The following is a 15,825-nucleotide window of genomic DNA, read 5'->3' on the forward strand; positions in this document are numbered from 1 at the left end:
TGCATTTGCTCTGGCTTTACGTGGACAACGGCCAATATGCTTGCAGCGCGCATTTATACCATTCGTATGGATCATTTCTTATTGCGCGGGGTCATTTTCGTCGCTAAGGTTTTGCTGCCCTGGCTTCACAGGCAAAAATTAAGTCACACAGTGTACTCGACAGGATCAAGGTCGACGGGATCACCCCAGAATCCCTTTAGATTTGTTAGTGTAAGACCTGGAGGAAGCTCTCGGCGCAGACATACCCAGTTAAAGTCCATAGAAACATCTTGCATATCCATTCCCGCAATACTATTTAAATTCATCTGCCCAAAATCGACCTGCCCAAATGGGTCTGAAATGTCAATAGGTGACTGGGCGGGATACAAAGGTGGCTCGTCGACATAAAGCGAAGGACCCAAGTCAATCGTAGGTAATTCCGAAGGTAGCTCCATTGACTTGTTCAGCGGGCAGTTTAATTCTTCATTGGTGGACATCGGATTAGAGAGTGGATATGTACAACTCGGTCGGCTCAATTGAGAAGCAAGATGGTCTGATATGACTTTGTCAATCATGCTTTTTACAACTAGCCAAGCTTTGCTTGAAACATTCTCTTTGAGTCTTCTTGAGGTTTGAAGGGCACGCAGTGCTCGTAGTCGGTCAGGCGTCTCGAAATCTGGGTTGCGTAGTTCTGAGAGAACATGCATTATTGCTTGGAACGCTGCATGGCTTCCTATGTGCCATCGGAAGCGTTCCGCGTCCGCGTCTGCGGTCGCGCCATTAATGGTGTCGATGAGATTTACAGATTTTTCAAAGATCCTAGTATATGGCGAGTTAGCAAAGTTTACCAATGAAAAATTTGCGCATGAAGTGAACTGTCAAAGTGCTCGGAATGTTCGGAAGGGCGCCGAAGAATATTTGAGCTATTCTATACTTCGGAAGGCTTTTGGTTTGACTGACATTTTCCTGATATCCGTTGAAAAGACCGCTTCACGATAGGCACGAGGAATCCTCAACCAGAATAGGACCCAGCATCTCCATTTAAGAAGATCAGCGAGACTCAGACATAGTCTTTGTAAAGGGATCTCTAGATTACAATGTCGCAGATACTTGTGCCGGTTTTCTTCGAGCATTTCTTCGACTATGAGCTGCATTTCTTTGTATATTGATTGAAGTTCCTGAACCGGGTTGGGAGCGGATGTGCCTCGAAGCCCGGAACCTAATATTCTACGCTCAAGTCGATACGTACTTTGGACTATTCTTCTTAAGCAGCGCATGCCGTTGAAGCGAACAAGCTGGAATGTCATATCGGTGAATTTAGCATCGTCGCAAATGTCTGTCGCCGGGCTGGCACCCTCTACAAGATCTTCATCATTTACATTCCGTGGCATCAACGTTGTGAAATCGTCATCAGCAACCGTGGGCTCTTGGCCTTTGCATTCAGCGGCACGAAATTCGAGGTTACAGATCTGGTGCCATAGCCGTCGGCGAAGCTCAATCGTCACGACGTCCATTGACCCAACCGGGAATAGAGACGGATCCCGATGTAAGCCTTGATTTAACGCGATCCTTATGGCAAGTCCAAGAAGCGTCCACGCTTTGCCCATGTCGTCCTCTCTTGTTATGCATGTCTAAAAAGTTAGCACGCCCTGAAATACCCAGATTTTCCCTAAAGCGTTACAATTACTTACAAGCCACAATAGAAAACCTTGTAGCACTTCTAGACTAGAGCTCGTCAAGAAATTGTCTCTTGCAAGGCTTACTTCAAGACCTTGCTGATATTTTTCTAGAAGCACATCTTTCTTCGCATTAAAAATTTCTTTTACGGTCGAAGATTTCAAGCTGTTAACTGCAGAAAAGAAAATCGCAAAGGCTATGGGATTTGCCTCACGGACATGAGAGTCAAAATGGCGTAACAAAGTTGGCCGGTGGACAATTCTTATCAGTGGATCAACGTTAGAAAAGAAAATATTAAGAAGCGAGTCGCAGTGCCCATGTGATTCAGGTAGGAACGATGATAGACTGATTCCACGCGTCCCACTTCCAAGCGCAAACAAGGTTCCCAAGGCATGGGTAGCCGGCCGGTGTAACTTGTCCGCAGAATCTTGTTCAGAACGATCGCCAAGCAACGCTTTAATATCTTGAATCTGGGAGCAACGTTACTAATATGATCTACACTACTACCACTTGCGCCGAAGCTAAATCGAGTATCAAATCTAATTTTTCATGGTGAACCGTCTGTTTAGAAGGATTTAGAAGAAATAGCCGGTGCCTAGATAGCATACTAGACATAAAACTCGTAGGTGGGGAAAGAATCTGCAAAGAAAAGGGGGAGTAACTCGGATAATTCAATCAGTGTTGCTCACCTCGTCAGCCAAGAGAGCCCAGTGCAGAGACGAAACGAATTGAGACTGCCCATCTTCAAGGAGTAATGTGCCATCATGACCGTCAGAGGAGATGCCGGCGCCAAGGCTGCAGCCACTACCCGAAGAAGGTGTCAGTTCTGATTCGTATTCATGACCGCCTTGTCGGTCAGTTAGAGCATCAGTGGATGGCCGGTTTTCAGGCTTTTGTGCTCCAACAGCCCGTTCCAGTAACGTTTCAAGTCTGTCAAGTCGAGATTGGACATCGATGTTGCGAGAGGGCTTTGTGGCTCCAGGCGGTGAGGTTTTCGTCACTCTGCTGGATAATAGAGGAGATGACTGATGGGTTGAGTTCTGATCACTGGCATATATACAGACATGGTTACCGCGCAGACAGGCTCCGCAAGCTGGATGGCCATGATCACACCGAACCTTTCGACGCCGACAAGTAAGGCATGAGGCGATTGTTCTTTGGCGGCCAGTGGATTGCTGTTTTCCCGACGGGATCGGGCTAAGCACAGGAGATGCGAAGTGTCCAAGTTCTGCCATGGAAACAAGGAGGCCACAAGTTACCTAAGATAGCCTTCTATAGATTTGCGCAACGGGGGCACAAATGACGTTTTGCAGAGGTTGATGGGAAAAGTGTGCCGGGCGATTCCTAGTGGTTCTAAAGACAAAGATGTGCCTTAGCAAAAAGCTTGGCGGTCGGATCACGGAGCCGAGAGCCTTGTAAATCGCGATGACATCAAAGAGGCGTCAAGACCAACAAAAACAACAACCTACCAGCCGTTATCCCTTACAACTCGCCCTTCCTACCACGTCACTACGCGGCCGAACGCGGCATTCCTACCAATTTGTTCGGCCTCGACTTTTCTCCATCTGGGCTTTCCCAAATGGGATCAATTGGCCACCTTGCGCAATCCGACATCTTACACCAATGCAGTCTCTGCGAGAGGATTGCTAAGCGGCTGACGGCTGACCTAATATCAAATAATCCTAACCCTGGCAAAAAGTACTCACAGCTAGTAGGATTGGTAGACATGAAATAACAGGGATATCGTTGTTATTGTAGACCAATCCGCACGTTGATTCCGTATTTATTTGATAGCCTTCATGACTTGGCTGTTTTCTTTTAGATATACTTTGACTTATCTGATATTTAATTGGAGATATACGATTACTCCTCAACTGTACAAATGGCCCCACCTGCAGAATGGAACCTCACGCACGCACAGTCAAGGGATCGAAAGCCTTCTGGATCACTATCAACACTGGCGCCAGCCCAGCTTAAAAGCTAGAGGAGTCCAAATCGAAAGTCTTCCGGTTGACCCTCCCGCAAAGAACGATCCATTTTCCGCCGTTGCTACTGCTTTGGCGACCAGATTGCGAATCGCCATGCCTGGATGATAGTCGTTGAACCACAAACAAGTCTTACCGTCCGAATTATAGCATAATGCGCTTGAAGCACGGTAGGTAGTTGGGTTCTGAATTGCAAGATTGAGTGGCGCTTGGGTATCTACGATGATGGCTTTCATTCCCGAATTTGCTGAAGCAAACGAAGAAACTCTGCTAAATAGCATGCTGTTGAACTTACTGATCACAACAGCCTCGCCTTATTGGGAAGATGTGGATTGCGCAGGCATCATGGGGGTCTTGTCGGTCACTGACGGTACTCAAATTAGTATTCAGAGCGCCGCAGTTGGGACTCAACGTGCCATGGCTAGGGGACCTATGCAAAACATTCAAGAACACAAAATTTCTTGCTTCTGCGTTAAACAATATCCGCACCTGGGAGAAATAGCTATCCATTATTTCCCCCAGAGATGTTGTTTCTCCAGAATTCCACCACCAATTTCCGACATCATTGACTCCTATCAGGATGCCAGAAAGTGAATCTGTCGCCGCCCATGGAGCATACGAAGGCTTGCTTGCGACATTATCACTAAACTGCTTTACCAGGTCGATCAAACTCAACACTGTTGATTCGCGTGGAGCCACAAGAGTGGCGTTCACCGTCGCACCCTATACGTAAAGTTGTAAGCATATGTAAGGGTCGCGTTGTAATTTTCAATCAAATATCCTATCCAGTTTGGCCCACCAGATGTTGTCCAACCTGGGTATGTCGGATTTCCCAATGGGTTCGAAGAGGACGGTTTTGTGGAAGTAATGTCAAAGCCTGTTTGAGAGTACGAATCTCTACTTTGATACGAAATAGGAGCCAGTAGCACATTAATTGACTCATTGAAGTAAACTTATAATGTAAAAGGGTAATTTTGGGCGTTGGCGAAGCCCAGCGTTAGAAAGCCTGCCGTAATAAAAACGTTCTTAGCCATGATTCCTGGTTACAGTTTGAATAATCGGTGGATTTTCAGCCAGGAGTTGATTTGAACTAGCGACAGTCCACCAAATAGGGTCACATTGGATGCTTTTGAAAGCAAAGAGCTTCTTCTCCTCTCCTAACTACTGACGTATCTATGTTCATTTCGATTGCTACTTTTATTAGCAGGAATTATTATTTAAAAAACCCTTCTCTGTAATAATTTCTCCTTAATTATATTAGAGCCTACATTCACGCGGAAAAAGGGATACAGTAAAAACTCTCTATTACGGTATTTAATTACAACGATATACTTTGTATTACGATCTACGTCTCTTAATCAAACCTTTTTTTTGCTGTATTTCACGATAAATAAAGTCGAATTATATATTAAATTTGAGTTTTATTACTATAATATTGAGTTATGATTAATTGATTAAATCTACAGCTTTATTTTGCCAAGACTTAATTGAATCAAGAGCCTCTAGTTAACTCGGTAAAAGGAGCACCTTTTGTAACCAGAAGAAATTTTATAGAGGTCGCCAACTAAAGTTCTTGTACCTTCCTAATTATATATTTCGTTAGATCACTGACTAAGCTGGCGGAAAATATATAAGAAGCTCTATGAGGAAGAATCTAGGAGCTCGATCGCTCGAGAAAATATCTACAAGGTGGCCTATCACGTGCACGCCGCCGAGCTCCAAGAGACTCCCCGAGTACTCCCCCCCACCAACATATTTTATTACTGAAGGCTTAAAACTCGCATTTAAAGCTTCAGATAAGAGGCCGTATAGAGGCGATTGATTGATTAACCAACAAGCTAGTTAGTTTTCAGGTTGCGCGACCGTAGGTTCCTGCATTATTGCGGGCGAGAATACGCTTGGCCGCACAACCCGTAGTGCTAACCAGTTTTTACTGCAGCTTCCTCCCCGAGTCAGCTAAATATGTAAGTGTTGCGGGACTGCCCGCCTCGCTTATCGATGTGGCCGAAGATCCTTCGGACCGGCGTTATGGATAAAGTATATTGCTACCCGAACTTTATTAGGATTTCCGGGTCGAAGGGCCGATATTAAGCTCCGGTCTAGTCTGGGGCTAACCGCCGAGATTGAGCGGGTTCATCGATGTATAAAGCCCGACTATGAACCCGCAGCTATGAAATAAGGCGACCTGTTTGTGTGTGCGTGAACCAATATTCCAGGGATATCCGGAATATATTCCCACTGGCCACCTACGTTCCTGCCCTCTGCGTGCCCCCTTACTTTCCCCACTTCCATAACATACCCCTCTTGGGTTCTGTAAGATATATGGGCTCCTTGCCGTCTTTCCCTCCAACGTGGAATCAAGTGGATTTGAAGAGCGCGATATGGACACGGGACGCCAATGTCAGCAATGGCTCGGCCGCGGACTTGAAGAGAGGCAAAAGGCACTGGCGCTTAGATTAGCTGAGAATCGGAGTTTTCGTATCAGGATTATTACGTTAAAGCCAAAACTAGACATATTTTGATTCCAAATTTCTCTTCCTGGAGAATGTGACCTTTATGCATGTGGGTAGTTATCACGTACGAACTAGTCTTGGCCAATCGCAACCTCGCTTACGTGGCGGTAGTCACTAAAAACTAGGGACGTTTGAGCGTGTTTCACTCACCTGGAGATACTTTGTGGGATAGCAACACGAAGCAGCCTGCGCGACATCGTGCTTCATAGCTATTTTGAGTGTATCTGATTACTCAACACTAAACCCACTCAATGGAACACACTTAAGTCCGGGCTATGTCCGTCGCCCCGTCATCTCCACGGACAAGTGACGCATAAGCTAGCACCCAGTGATCTACAGGCGGCTGATTTAACAAGAGAATATACTTTGCAATAATGCAGCTCTCCAAAACCTCGTCAGCGAGTTATTTATTGCTTGCCCCTCCTAGACATATTGAGGGATTGCGCAACTACAATTCACATTCAGCGCAACATTGCTCCACGAAGAGTGACTCAGCTGCGGGGGAATGCAAAGGCAGATGGCAATATTCGGAATTACCAGAAATTTAAGTTGGCTCCGAGACTTGGATGCGTCAGCTTACGTCCACGGGCCAATCTTCTAGGCTGAATTTGTTAGTTAAAGCAGCCTCTCCTAAACTTGGCGTATATAATCGATTCTTATTGGGTAAGCCGCATAACAAGCTGCCAACGTTCACAGCCATGGGGTGGAGGTGATGGTGCACAACTTATCCTAAGGGGGTTAGTACAGGCTTCGCGGTTCCGCCCTCTCTAAGGCGGTAAGCGATCGTCGAGCGTCAGCATCAAGCATAATGCTGTGCTGTAGTGCTCAATGGGATGTAGCACAGTATAAAAGCAAGGTGGATATCCCTTTGTTGCAGGAGTAGGCCTTGCCATACCATTATCAACGCAAAACGAATACTATTCTATTCATTGAATTGATTATTCAACATGACCACCAACGGCACCAACTCCTTCGTGCAGACTAAGCTCTTCATCAACAACGAGGTATTTACCCCTCCTTACACACCCATTGGCTCTTTATCACATGTCACCTAGAACTGACGAACATACAGTATGTCGACGCTAAATCTGGCGAGACTCTCAGCGTCTACAACCCAGACGATGAATCGCTCGTTGCGGAAGGCATCCAAGTTGCTAGCGAGGCCGACGTTGACGCCGCCGTAGATGCCGCAGAGGCAGCTTTCAAAGGGCCGTGGTCCAAATGGACCGGTGTTCAAAGAGCGGCGGTCATGCAAAAGATGGCTGACCTTATTGAGAAGCATGCGAATGACATAGCACCTCTCGAGACCAAGGCAATGGGAATGCCTCTGAACGTTGCCCTGTTTTGTGTGAAGATGTCTGCGGATATTTTCCGATGTAAGTGGAGAGTGGACAATGATATGAGTTAATTGATGCTTATCTCGAGGTAGACTACGCCGGCTGGACGGATAAGATTGCTGGAGAGCAGTACCCTGCAGAGGATGGCGTGTATAAGATTGTGCAGTATGAGCCTCTCGGTGTATGCGCCGGCATCGGTGCCTGGAACGCGTCGACACTATTCTTCAGCTTCAAGACTGCCGCAGCTGTTTGTACTGGAAACACGGTAAGCATAAACATCTTATTACCTAGTGCTCCCAACCCTATCGCTTGGAGTTTGTGACACAATCTAACATGCTGTTGCTTGCAGTCAATTTACAAAGGCTCTGAAAAGTCGCCGCTAGGTGTTTTATCTCTAGGTGCACTGGCGAAGGAAGCTGGCTTCCCTCCAGGAGTTGTCAATATTGTTACTGGAGATGGACGGACGGGTGCCATGTTGGCCTCTCACATGAAGATCAATAAGATTAGCTTTACTGGGTCAGGATTCGCAGGAAAGAAGGTACAAGAGTTGGCCGCCAAGAGCAATCTCAAGCGTGTCACTCTGGAGCTTGGGGGGAAGTCACCGTCAATCATCTTTGAAGATGCTGATATTGAGAACGCACTAACTCAGTAAGTCCATAAGCCCTTAAACCCTCTAAGAATCTTGCTAATGGGATGCATGAAGCCACTCTTCGAACTTCCTTTTCAACACTGGCCAGGCTTGCATCGGTATGTCCTTATCTTCCTAGCATTTGCAGAATACTTTTATTAACACCTTTCATTAGCATCATCACGTACGTTTGTCCATGAATCCATTGCACCTAAATTCATCGAAGCCCTCAAAGCCCGTTATGAAACCGCAAGCAACGGCATTGGTGTCCCCATGGAGCCCACGACATTCTTCGGCCCGCTGGCAGATAAGAAGCAATTTAACCGTGTGATGGAATTTTTGGAAATCGGGAAAACCGAGGCCGAGCTTATCACTGGCGGCAAGCGCAAAGGCACGAAGGGTTACTATGTGGAGCCGACTATCTTCCTCAACCCGAAGGAGGATGCGAGGATCTACAGGGAAGAGATTTTCGGACCTGTCATTGCCATCAAGACTTTCAAGACGGAGGATGAGGTGGTTGAAATGGCGAATGACACAAGCTATGGCCTTTCATGTGAGTATGCCGAAGAGCTAAACGGATGTCGATAACTGACCGATAACATAGCTTGTGTCTATACCAATTCTATTAGCCGTGCCCTGCGAGTCGCTTCGAAGCTTGAAGCCGGTGCTGTGAACATTAATACATCTCATGTCTTTGCCCTCGATGTTCCGTTTGGAGGCAAAAAGCAGAGTGGGTTAGGAAGAGAGGCGGGCCGTGCAGGCGTAATGACCTACTTGGAATCCAAGACGGTTTTGATCAAGTAAGTGGTCCCTAGAGCCAGATAATAATCTGAAGTATAGTTCTGAGCTGACTGAATGGCAGTATGGCTGTATAATTTCTACGCAGAATCGAAGACTGATAAGCAAGAGGGTGAAGCGAGTCAACCTCCTTGGAAGAGCTGAAATTCTTGTGAAATACCCGTGACTTTCAAACCAAAACGAAGGCAGTGTATGAATTTAAAAAATGGCCTGTGCATGTTTGCATTGTTTGGGGGGGGTCACTAACCTGAATGACTTGAAAATCCCATCTTTTGTTCCAAAGCTCGCTTCTGTCAATTTCTATCAATTGGGGCAATTAGTCAAAGCAATGAGAATGTGATTTGATCCTTGCACCTCAATCATACCCAGTATTTGTCTCCCTTTAGGAGAGGCTTGTACTGCCTATATTACCATACAACACCACCTGCACACACAATAACGTGCGACCCCAGGAAGCGAGACACCCCCCCAAGCGAGACACCTACCCCCAGATGCATTTGTATTAATAATAAAATCAACAACGCCTCTATATTAAATCTAAATAGCCCAAATTAAAGCGATTGCGCTTCTTATTACAAAAGGAAACGGCTTGGAAGTTTCCGAGTGCGTTGTGGGCGTGATTTTGCCCCCGGCGTTGACCAATTAAATGGCTTACCACTACACTCCTCTGAGCCTCCCTTCCAGATCAACTCACTACCAAATTCCTTTGCAGGCTGAGGATTACACTAAAAGACGTGTATAAATGTTGCCTAGTTCTGATTATATTCACCAGGGTTTAATACGGCTCTAGAATATAAAGCAACGTTAAGCTCTAGTAGAAAGGTACCTTCCTTATACTCCTTTTGAGTCAACTTTTAAGCAGTAAGCTCCTGTTTTACTAGATCCTCTGCCTTTAATCGATCGACGTCTTCCTAGGTAAGGACTCTACCCTTACTTAGAAGTCTCCTGCTGCTTTTCTTGTCTATTTTAAACTTTTAAAACTTCTTATTCTCCTCTCTCTGTATATGCGCATTAGTGGCGAAGCCTATAGCAGCTTTAAATAGCTTTTCTACGCGTTGTAGAATAGGGGTTTTAAGCATACCGTCTAGTCGTTTAGTTGTCGACTCAGCGATCTAATTCCGTAGAAATTTGAGGTCCTGTATTAATCGGGGTGTCTTTAGCGTTTGGGAATTAATATTTATAATTAGCTAATTTATTTCTAAGCCTGCGGAGGCTTCCACGCGTGGTAGGGTCTTTAGAACAGCGGTAGGATTGTATAGAAGAAGACTAGTAGCTTTCTAGGCGTTGCAAACGTTCTTATGGGTGAACGCTTTAACGCGCGCTACTAGGTAAAGCTTCATAAAATATTCCTTATTAACCCCTGTATGGCCATAACGACAGAAGTCATCTACCTCTACGCTGTAGTAGTACTAAAGAGGTCCAAAACAGCCTACATCTAGTGGCTGAAGCTTGTGCGTTAAATGAGGTGGGAGAGCAACCAAAATAATCTTATTCGACAGTGTATACTCAATAAACTGCCAGGTAACGTGGCTTGAGTGATTATCCATTATAAGTATGTGATAGCTTCAAATATCGCCCTTATCGTCCTCCACAAGATGTCGCGTGTGTATATCGTAGTATTTAATATAACGTAGGCCTAGCGAGTCGTCCGTCCAGCCGTTCGTTAAGGTCACATAGGTATACCCACAAAGACGTTCATCCTGCTCAGTAATTTGATACTAAGTCTCCTAGTGTTGTTGCCCTTTCCAAATTATGAACGGAGGTAGGTAAGAGCCGTTGGCACTAATCGTCTCTATTATAGAGACTAGCTCTTGTGTTCCTGGTTATAAAACAGTCCGATTCTTTAACCTCTCCCTACTAGTTTTGCCATCTACGATTACTCGGGCTAATGCTGCGAGGCCTAGCATAATCCCTTTTTTGTTAAAATTGTGCATGAATTTAGAGTGCTTAATTAAGTATTTATCCCGTACGCTTCAAAAGAACTTAAACCAGTTGTAAATAATAACTGGATTATTATTCCAGGCCCTCTGGCAATCCAATTAACGACTTATAATAGTATAGAGCTCGTGGCGTTGCATAAATCTCTCCCCCTAATATTTGCCTACGACCCTGCCTTCTGCCAAGAAAAAGTTCGCGATTGTAGGAAGCATATTAACTCTTATCGGAAAGCCCTAGGACTGACATTTGTGTATCCATTTAACAATTTAATCCTCCTGATAAGAATGCAGCAGGGTTTTATAGGCTAGGTGTCTAGGGAGACGCCCAGCAAGGCGATGGGCAACGGTAGAGGGAGGTAGTGCGCGAACGTCGGAGGCTTTGCGAATTAACGGCTCAACGCCTAATCCAACGTCTTGTATAGCTTTTTATATAGAGATTTCAGCTTCACGAGAACTTAATTTAGGAAGGGACATCTTGATTTGTACAAGGAATTTCGTGTTTGGGTGTAATTTGGCAGGGAAGAAGAAGACCGCGTACAAACGCGTATGTCTCGCTTGGGGGGGTGTCTCGCTTCCTGGGGTCGCACGTTAACTTTTGAAGTATGATCTTCATCGTCTGAGGGGTGAACAATCTGCGTTTGGGATTGTAGTTAGGGAGGGCGGAGAATGCGGAATTAATCTAGACAAAGGATTCAAGACGCGTAAGGTATGTGTGAATTTCCGTTGTTCGCGGAGCCTAGGACGCACACTGGTGTCTAATAGCTTCAATGCGGGGATTTCCGCGGGAACTATGCCAAGTCAACGTAACTGTAAAAGGCAGGTACAGCCATACGCAAGCCAATCCCCCACAAGCTAGCCCCTTACCCACATCGATGAACTCTCCGCTAACTACTGATTTATAGCATCAAAGAGCCCGTGATCAGAGTGACAACGTCAATCAGGCTAACGAGTCGTAGTCACACACCCTTGCAATGGCCCCTCTTAAACGCATACTAAGGAGAACATCAGACGAGGTAAGAAGGTCCATGCGAGCCAGGCTTCTAGATTCCCCCGAAAAGTCGCTGATTGTGGTCTTTAGTCTTTTCAATGACTTTATCTTTCTTTGTACTCAAGCTTTGAGCATTCAGGGTGTCTTACTAGTCCGGAATTTCGAGGCGATGAAATGCACTATGGCCCGCAAATTCTAGCCCGAAGGTTGTGATACCGGAGGATGAACGGGCAAAAAGCAAGAAATACCGGGATTGGTGCTCATATATAAGGCCGCGAACTATGCCGCTCAAACTCGGAGTACCTGGATCTGTTATACTCTTCCACTTCTGAATTCATTACCTTAACATGACACCTCATCCTTTGAGCACGCTCTCTGTTGAGGAAACCCGTCAGGCAAGAGACGTAATCCTTGCAGCGCATCATGACGTAGTCGTTGATTTCCGAGAAATTTATCTCCAGGAGCCTGTGAAGGAAGAGCTCAAGAAGTATCTGGATCTGGAACACTCCGCTCGCCTCTCGCCAACGTCCCCCCGCCCGCCCCGTCTTGCGAAATGCCAATATGATATCACTGGCGTGAACAAGATAGTGGAGTACTACGAATCTATTGTCGACGTCAACTCGAAAAGATGCATCAAACATGAGGTCGTCGGGGAGCAGCACCATGCAGCTTTGACCCTATGGGAATTCGAAACTTTGGTCAATGTCTGCAAAGCATCACCGTTGTTTCAAGCTGCCATTGCCGAATTCAAACTACCCGAAGGTTTTGAAGTGATAGTGGAACCATGGCCGTATGGCGGATTAGACCTAGGAGAGGAAAATCGACGTTATTTCCAAGGGTTATGCTTTGCCCAGAATACTCGTTCCAAAAATCCAGACTCAAATTTCTACGCATACCCTCTGCCCCTTATCCCAATTATGGACGCCCACAAAAAAGAAATCATTCGCATCGACAAGCTTGCCACTGGAGGGAAAGGTGACGGTCTGAATGAAAAGACGCATTCAGAAAGGATCATCGACCATTGTCGAACATCCGAATACGTACCCGAACTTTTGGAAAATGGGACGCGGAAAGACCTGAAACCTCTCAATGTTCTACAGCCGGAAGGGCCGTCCTTCAAAGTCACCAACGAGTCTCTCGTCGAGTGGCAGAAGTGGAGGTTTAGGGTCTCTTTCAATCCACGAGAAGGAGCAGTCATTCACGATGTGCACTACGATGGAAGGAGTGTACTCTACCGGCTAAGTATCAGTGAGATGGCCGTACCATACGCTGATCCCCGACCACCATTCCAACGCAAACAAGCTTTCGACTTTGGTGATGGTGGTGCTGGAAACTGCGCCAACAACCTTTCTCTGGGCTGTGATTGTTTAGGTGTAATCAAATACTTTGACGGCGTTATCATCGGGTCCAACGGAGAACCTAGGGTTCATCCTAATGCGATCTGTTTGCACGAGCAGGACAATGGGATTAGTTGGAAGCATACCAACTGGCGAACTGGCCGTGCCGTTGTGACTCGAAACCGTGAACTGGTTGTCCAGTTCATCATCACCCTAGCCAACTACGAATACGTTTTCGCTTTCAAGTTCGATCAATCCGGAGGCATCACAATAGAAGTAAGGGCCACTGGCATTGTCAGTGTTGTCAACATTGACCCTGGAAAGACAAGTGACTACGGCAACGTAGTGTCTGGTGGCATTCTTGCTCAGAACCATCAACATATCTTCTGTGCACGGATCGATCCCGCTATCGATGGACATAGCAATACCGTTTTACATGAGGAATCGCACACTATGCCGTGGGACAAGGAGACAAACCCGAGTGGAAACTTTTACAAAGTACAAAAGACAATCATTGAGCACTCTGCTGGTTTAGATGCATCGCCGCAGCATAACCGGACATTTAAGATCATCAACCCAAATAAGAAGAACCCCGTTAGCGGCAACCCTGTGGGATATAAATTCGTACCGCCACCCACCCAAAAGATTCTAGCTTCTCCGGGTTCAATTCAGTCCAAGCGGGCATTGTTCGCCCGTCGCCACGTTTGGGTCACCAAGTACAGAGATAACGAGCTCTATGCCGGAGGCAGGTTCACCATGCAGAGTCAGCTTGAGGTTAATGGCGTTGCGGATGCGGCCAAGCGAAATGACCCAATCACAAATGAGGATGTGGTCCTCTGGAGTGTCTTTGGCCTTACCCACAACCCCCGTGTTGAGGACTGGCCCGTCATGTAAGCCTTCTCTTCGCTAGCGATTCTTTGGGATTCAATTTACTGATGTCATACAGGCCCGCGGATATCTTCCAATTAAACTTCCGACCCTCAGACTTCTTTACCGCAAACCCGTCCATAGATGTGCCCTCGAACAAGAATAGGTCATCGCAGCTAGTAATAAATAGCTCTTGCTATTCGGAACAGGGGAAGCTGTGAATAGAGGGAAGGTTTCTTGGGCTAAGCCTCTGATGACTGTATTCCAACTGTATATAATTACACCAACAAAATGACTTTTTGATACCTCTTTGTAAAAATTGTTTCTTAGTTGTATTCCCCAGCAGATTGACATCAATAGTATATCCACGGTCTAGGTATCAGTCGCGAATATAAGCGACCTTAGCAAAGGACCCTGCTGTGTCAAGGGATACTCAGTATTCTGTTCAAATGCTGATAGCTCGCGACGAGCCGATGTATCAACGCAAACAGAGCCAGCTGGCGGGCCGCGGCGGCGCCCAACAGTTAGAGGTTGGGGTGGGGATAGGTAAGGCAAATGCGAGGTGATATTTTGGGTATGAGCGCGCGACGGTCGCGCACTGATGTAGATGCAAACAACCTAAATTCACGTGATATCCTAACTTGATCAGGAAGGAACTAAACTTAATCAGTGGGGGGGGGGTTCCGCGTATCAATTGGGGGGTGTCCCTCTACCGCTGTCCTAAAATTAAGCTATTAAGTAATTAAGTATAGAGGAAGTAGCGTCAAAAAAGGAAATAAATAGGCTTTTAAATTATATAAAGGACGCTTATATTTTAGAAACTAACGATGACGTCCATCTCTAAGTTGGTCCGTGCGGGAACACCAGAATTCCTAAGCACGAACGATTTGATTTGGTTGATTTAATTGGCCAATTCTTATTGATAACAGATGGACGTGCGAAGTTAATACTATACTTTAATACCTTATTAATCCTTCCTTTATAGCTACCTTTTCGAATTAGATACATAACTGGCGCTCCAAGAGCTCCAAAGCCTTAAATTCTACTCCACGCCACCAATCAAATCACCGGATCCACCGCAATGAAAATCGGCTCCGGCCAAACGCGCCAAATGGGTTCGTCCAAATAGATCACTAGTTCTCAGCACTTTCGACTTTCGAAACTGTGGAAGAAAAAGCCTCCCGCCGAGATATCCTTTCCCAATCCTGATACGATCCATTTGTCGATCGGTAGTCCGTGCACCGATTGTAAGAATAGAGGAACTCGTGTAAAGATTGATCTATGAAGAAAAAGAGGCTATATATACATGAGGTGGGGGGTACAGGCAACAGAGACAGGTACTAGGCAACTGAGACATTCTGTCTCAGCTCGACACCATTACATATAGGACAACCGCATTGACTGCTTCGTCGGCGTCACGACCACGATTCTAGGCATGATTATGCTCATCACGCCGTTATGGGTTCTTGCTCTTATGAGGGGCACAGTCCACAGGCTGGGTGTTATTACGGCCTCCACCGTAGTCCTTCTGGGATTGGTTGCGTTCGTGATCGTCACGAAGCCCTTTTTCGTAAATGACGCAGACTTTAAAGCAGATACACGGCCGTTTTAGTGGTCTTCCTTAAAATTACCGGGTAATTCATGTTACATATGGGCAGAATTTTAACGTCTTGGATGAGAGAAACACCATGAAATACGTTGGTTACTGCACTGCCTCACTTGTAAAAAAAAGGGTACTCGTAATTATACTACAGTATCACGATTCAAAAGTAATCAGAG

The 15,825-nt window shown here is 46.0% G+C and overlaps 3 protein-coding genes across 3 annotated transcripts; 2 read left to right on the top strand and 1 right to left on the bottom strand.

Moving 5' to 3' along the window:
* Window positions 1-143: 143 nt before the first annotated feature.
* K441DRAFT_685082 (uncharacterized protein) lies at window positions 144-2,891 on the bottom strand (the record flags this gene model as incomplete). The annotated part of the gene is made up of 5 exons (XM_067651845.1): window positions 144-194; window positions 246-798; window positions 940-1,610; window positions 1,671-2,126; window positions 2,346-2,891. The coding sequence occupies 5 exons, from the start codon at window positions 2,889-2,891 to the stop codon at window positions 144-146; spliced, it is 2,277 nt and encodes a 758-aa protein (XP_067507571.1).
* A 4,210-nt stretch (window positions 2,892-7,101) lies between these two features.
* Window positions 7,102-8,923, top strand: K441DRAFT_545148 (putative aldehyde dehydrogenase; the record flags this gene model as incomplete). The annotated part of the gene is made up of 7 exons (XM_067642798.1): window positions 7,102-7,158; window positions 7,227-7,530; window positions 7,584-7,756; window positions 7,841-8,139; window positions 8,195-8,238; window positions 8,295-8,672; window positions 8,724-8,923. The coding sequence occupies 7 exons, from the start codon at window positions 7,102-7,104 to the stop codon at window positions 8,921-8,923; spliced, it is 1,455 nt and encodes a 484-aa protein (XP_067507572.1).
* A 2,845-nt stretch (window positions 8,924-11,768) lies between these two features.
* Window positions 11,769-14,439, top strand: K441DRAFT_630016 (copper amine oxidase-like protein). The gene is made up of 3 exons (XM_067646255.1): window positions 11,769-11,867; window positions 11,933-14,069; window positions 14,126-14,439. The coding sequence occupies exons 2-3, from the start codon at window positions 12,190-12,192 to the stop codon at window positions 14,265-14,267; spliced, it is 2,022 nt and encodes a 673-aa protein (XP_067507573.1). The 5' UTR covers window positions 11,769-11,867; window positions 11,933-12,189; the 3' UTR covers window positions 14,268-14,439.
* Window positions 14,440-15,825: the final 1,386 nt, after the last annotated feature.

The sequence above is a fragment of the Cenococcum geophilum genome, assembly GCF_001692895.1.
Source record: "Cenococcum geophilum 1.58 unplaced genomic scaffold K441scaffold_8, whole genome shotgun sequence".
In the NCBI taxonomy this organism is placed as follows: Eukaryota; Fungi; Ascomycota; class Dothideomycetes; order Gloniales; family Gloniaceae; genus Cenococcum; species Cenococcum geophilum.

Excerpts from the sequence above, each read along its gene's own strand:
- K441DRAFT_630016 (XM_067646255.1), top strand. The coding sequence starts at position 12,190 with ATGACACCTCATCCTTTGAGCACGCTCTCTGTTGAGGAAACCCGTCAG. Across the intron at positions 14,070-14,125 it reads GTTGAGGACTGGCCCGTCAT|GCCCGCGGATATCTTCCAAT; the intron begins GTAAGCCTTCTC and ends GATGTCATACAG.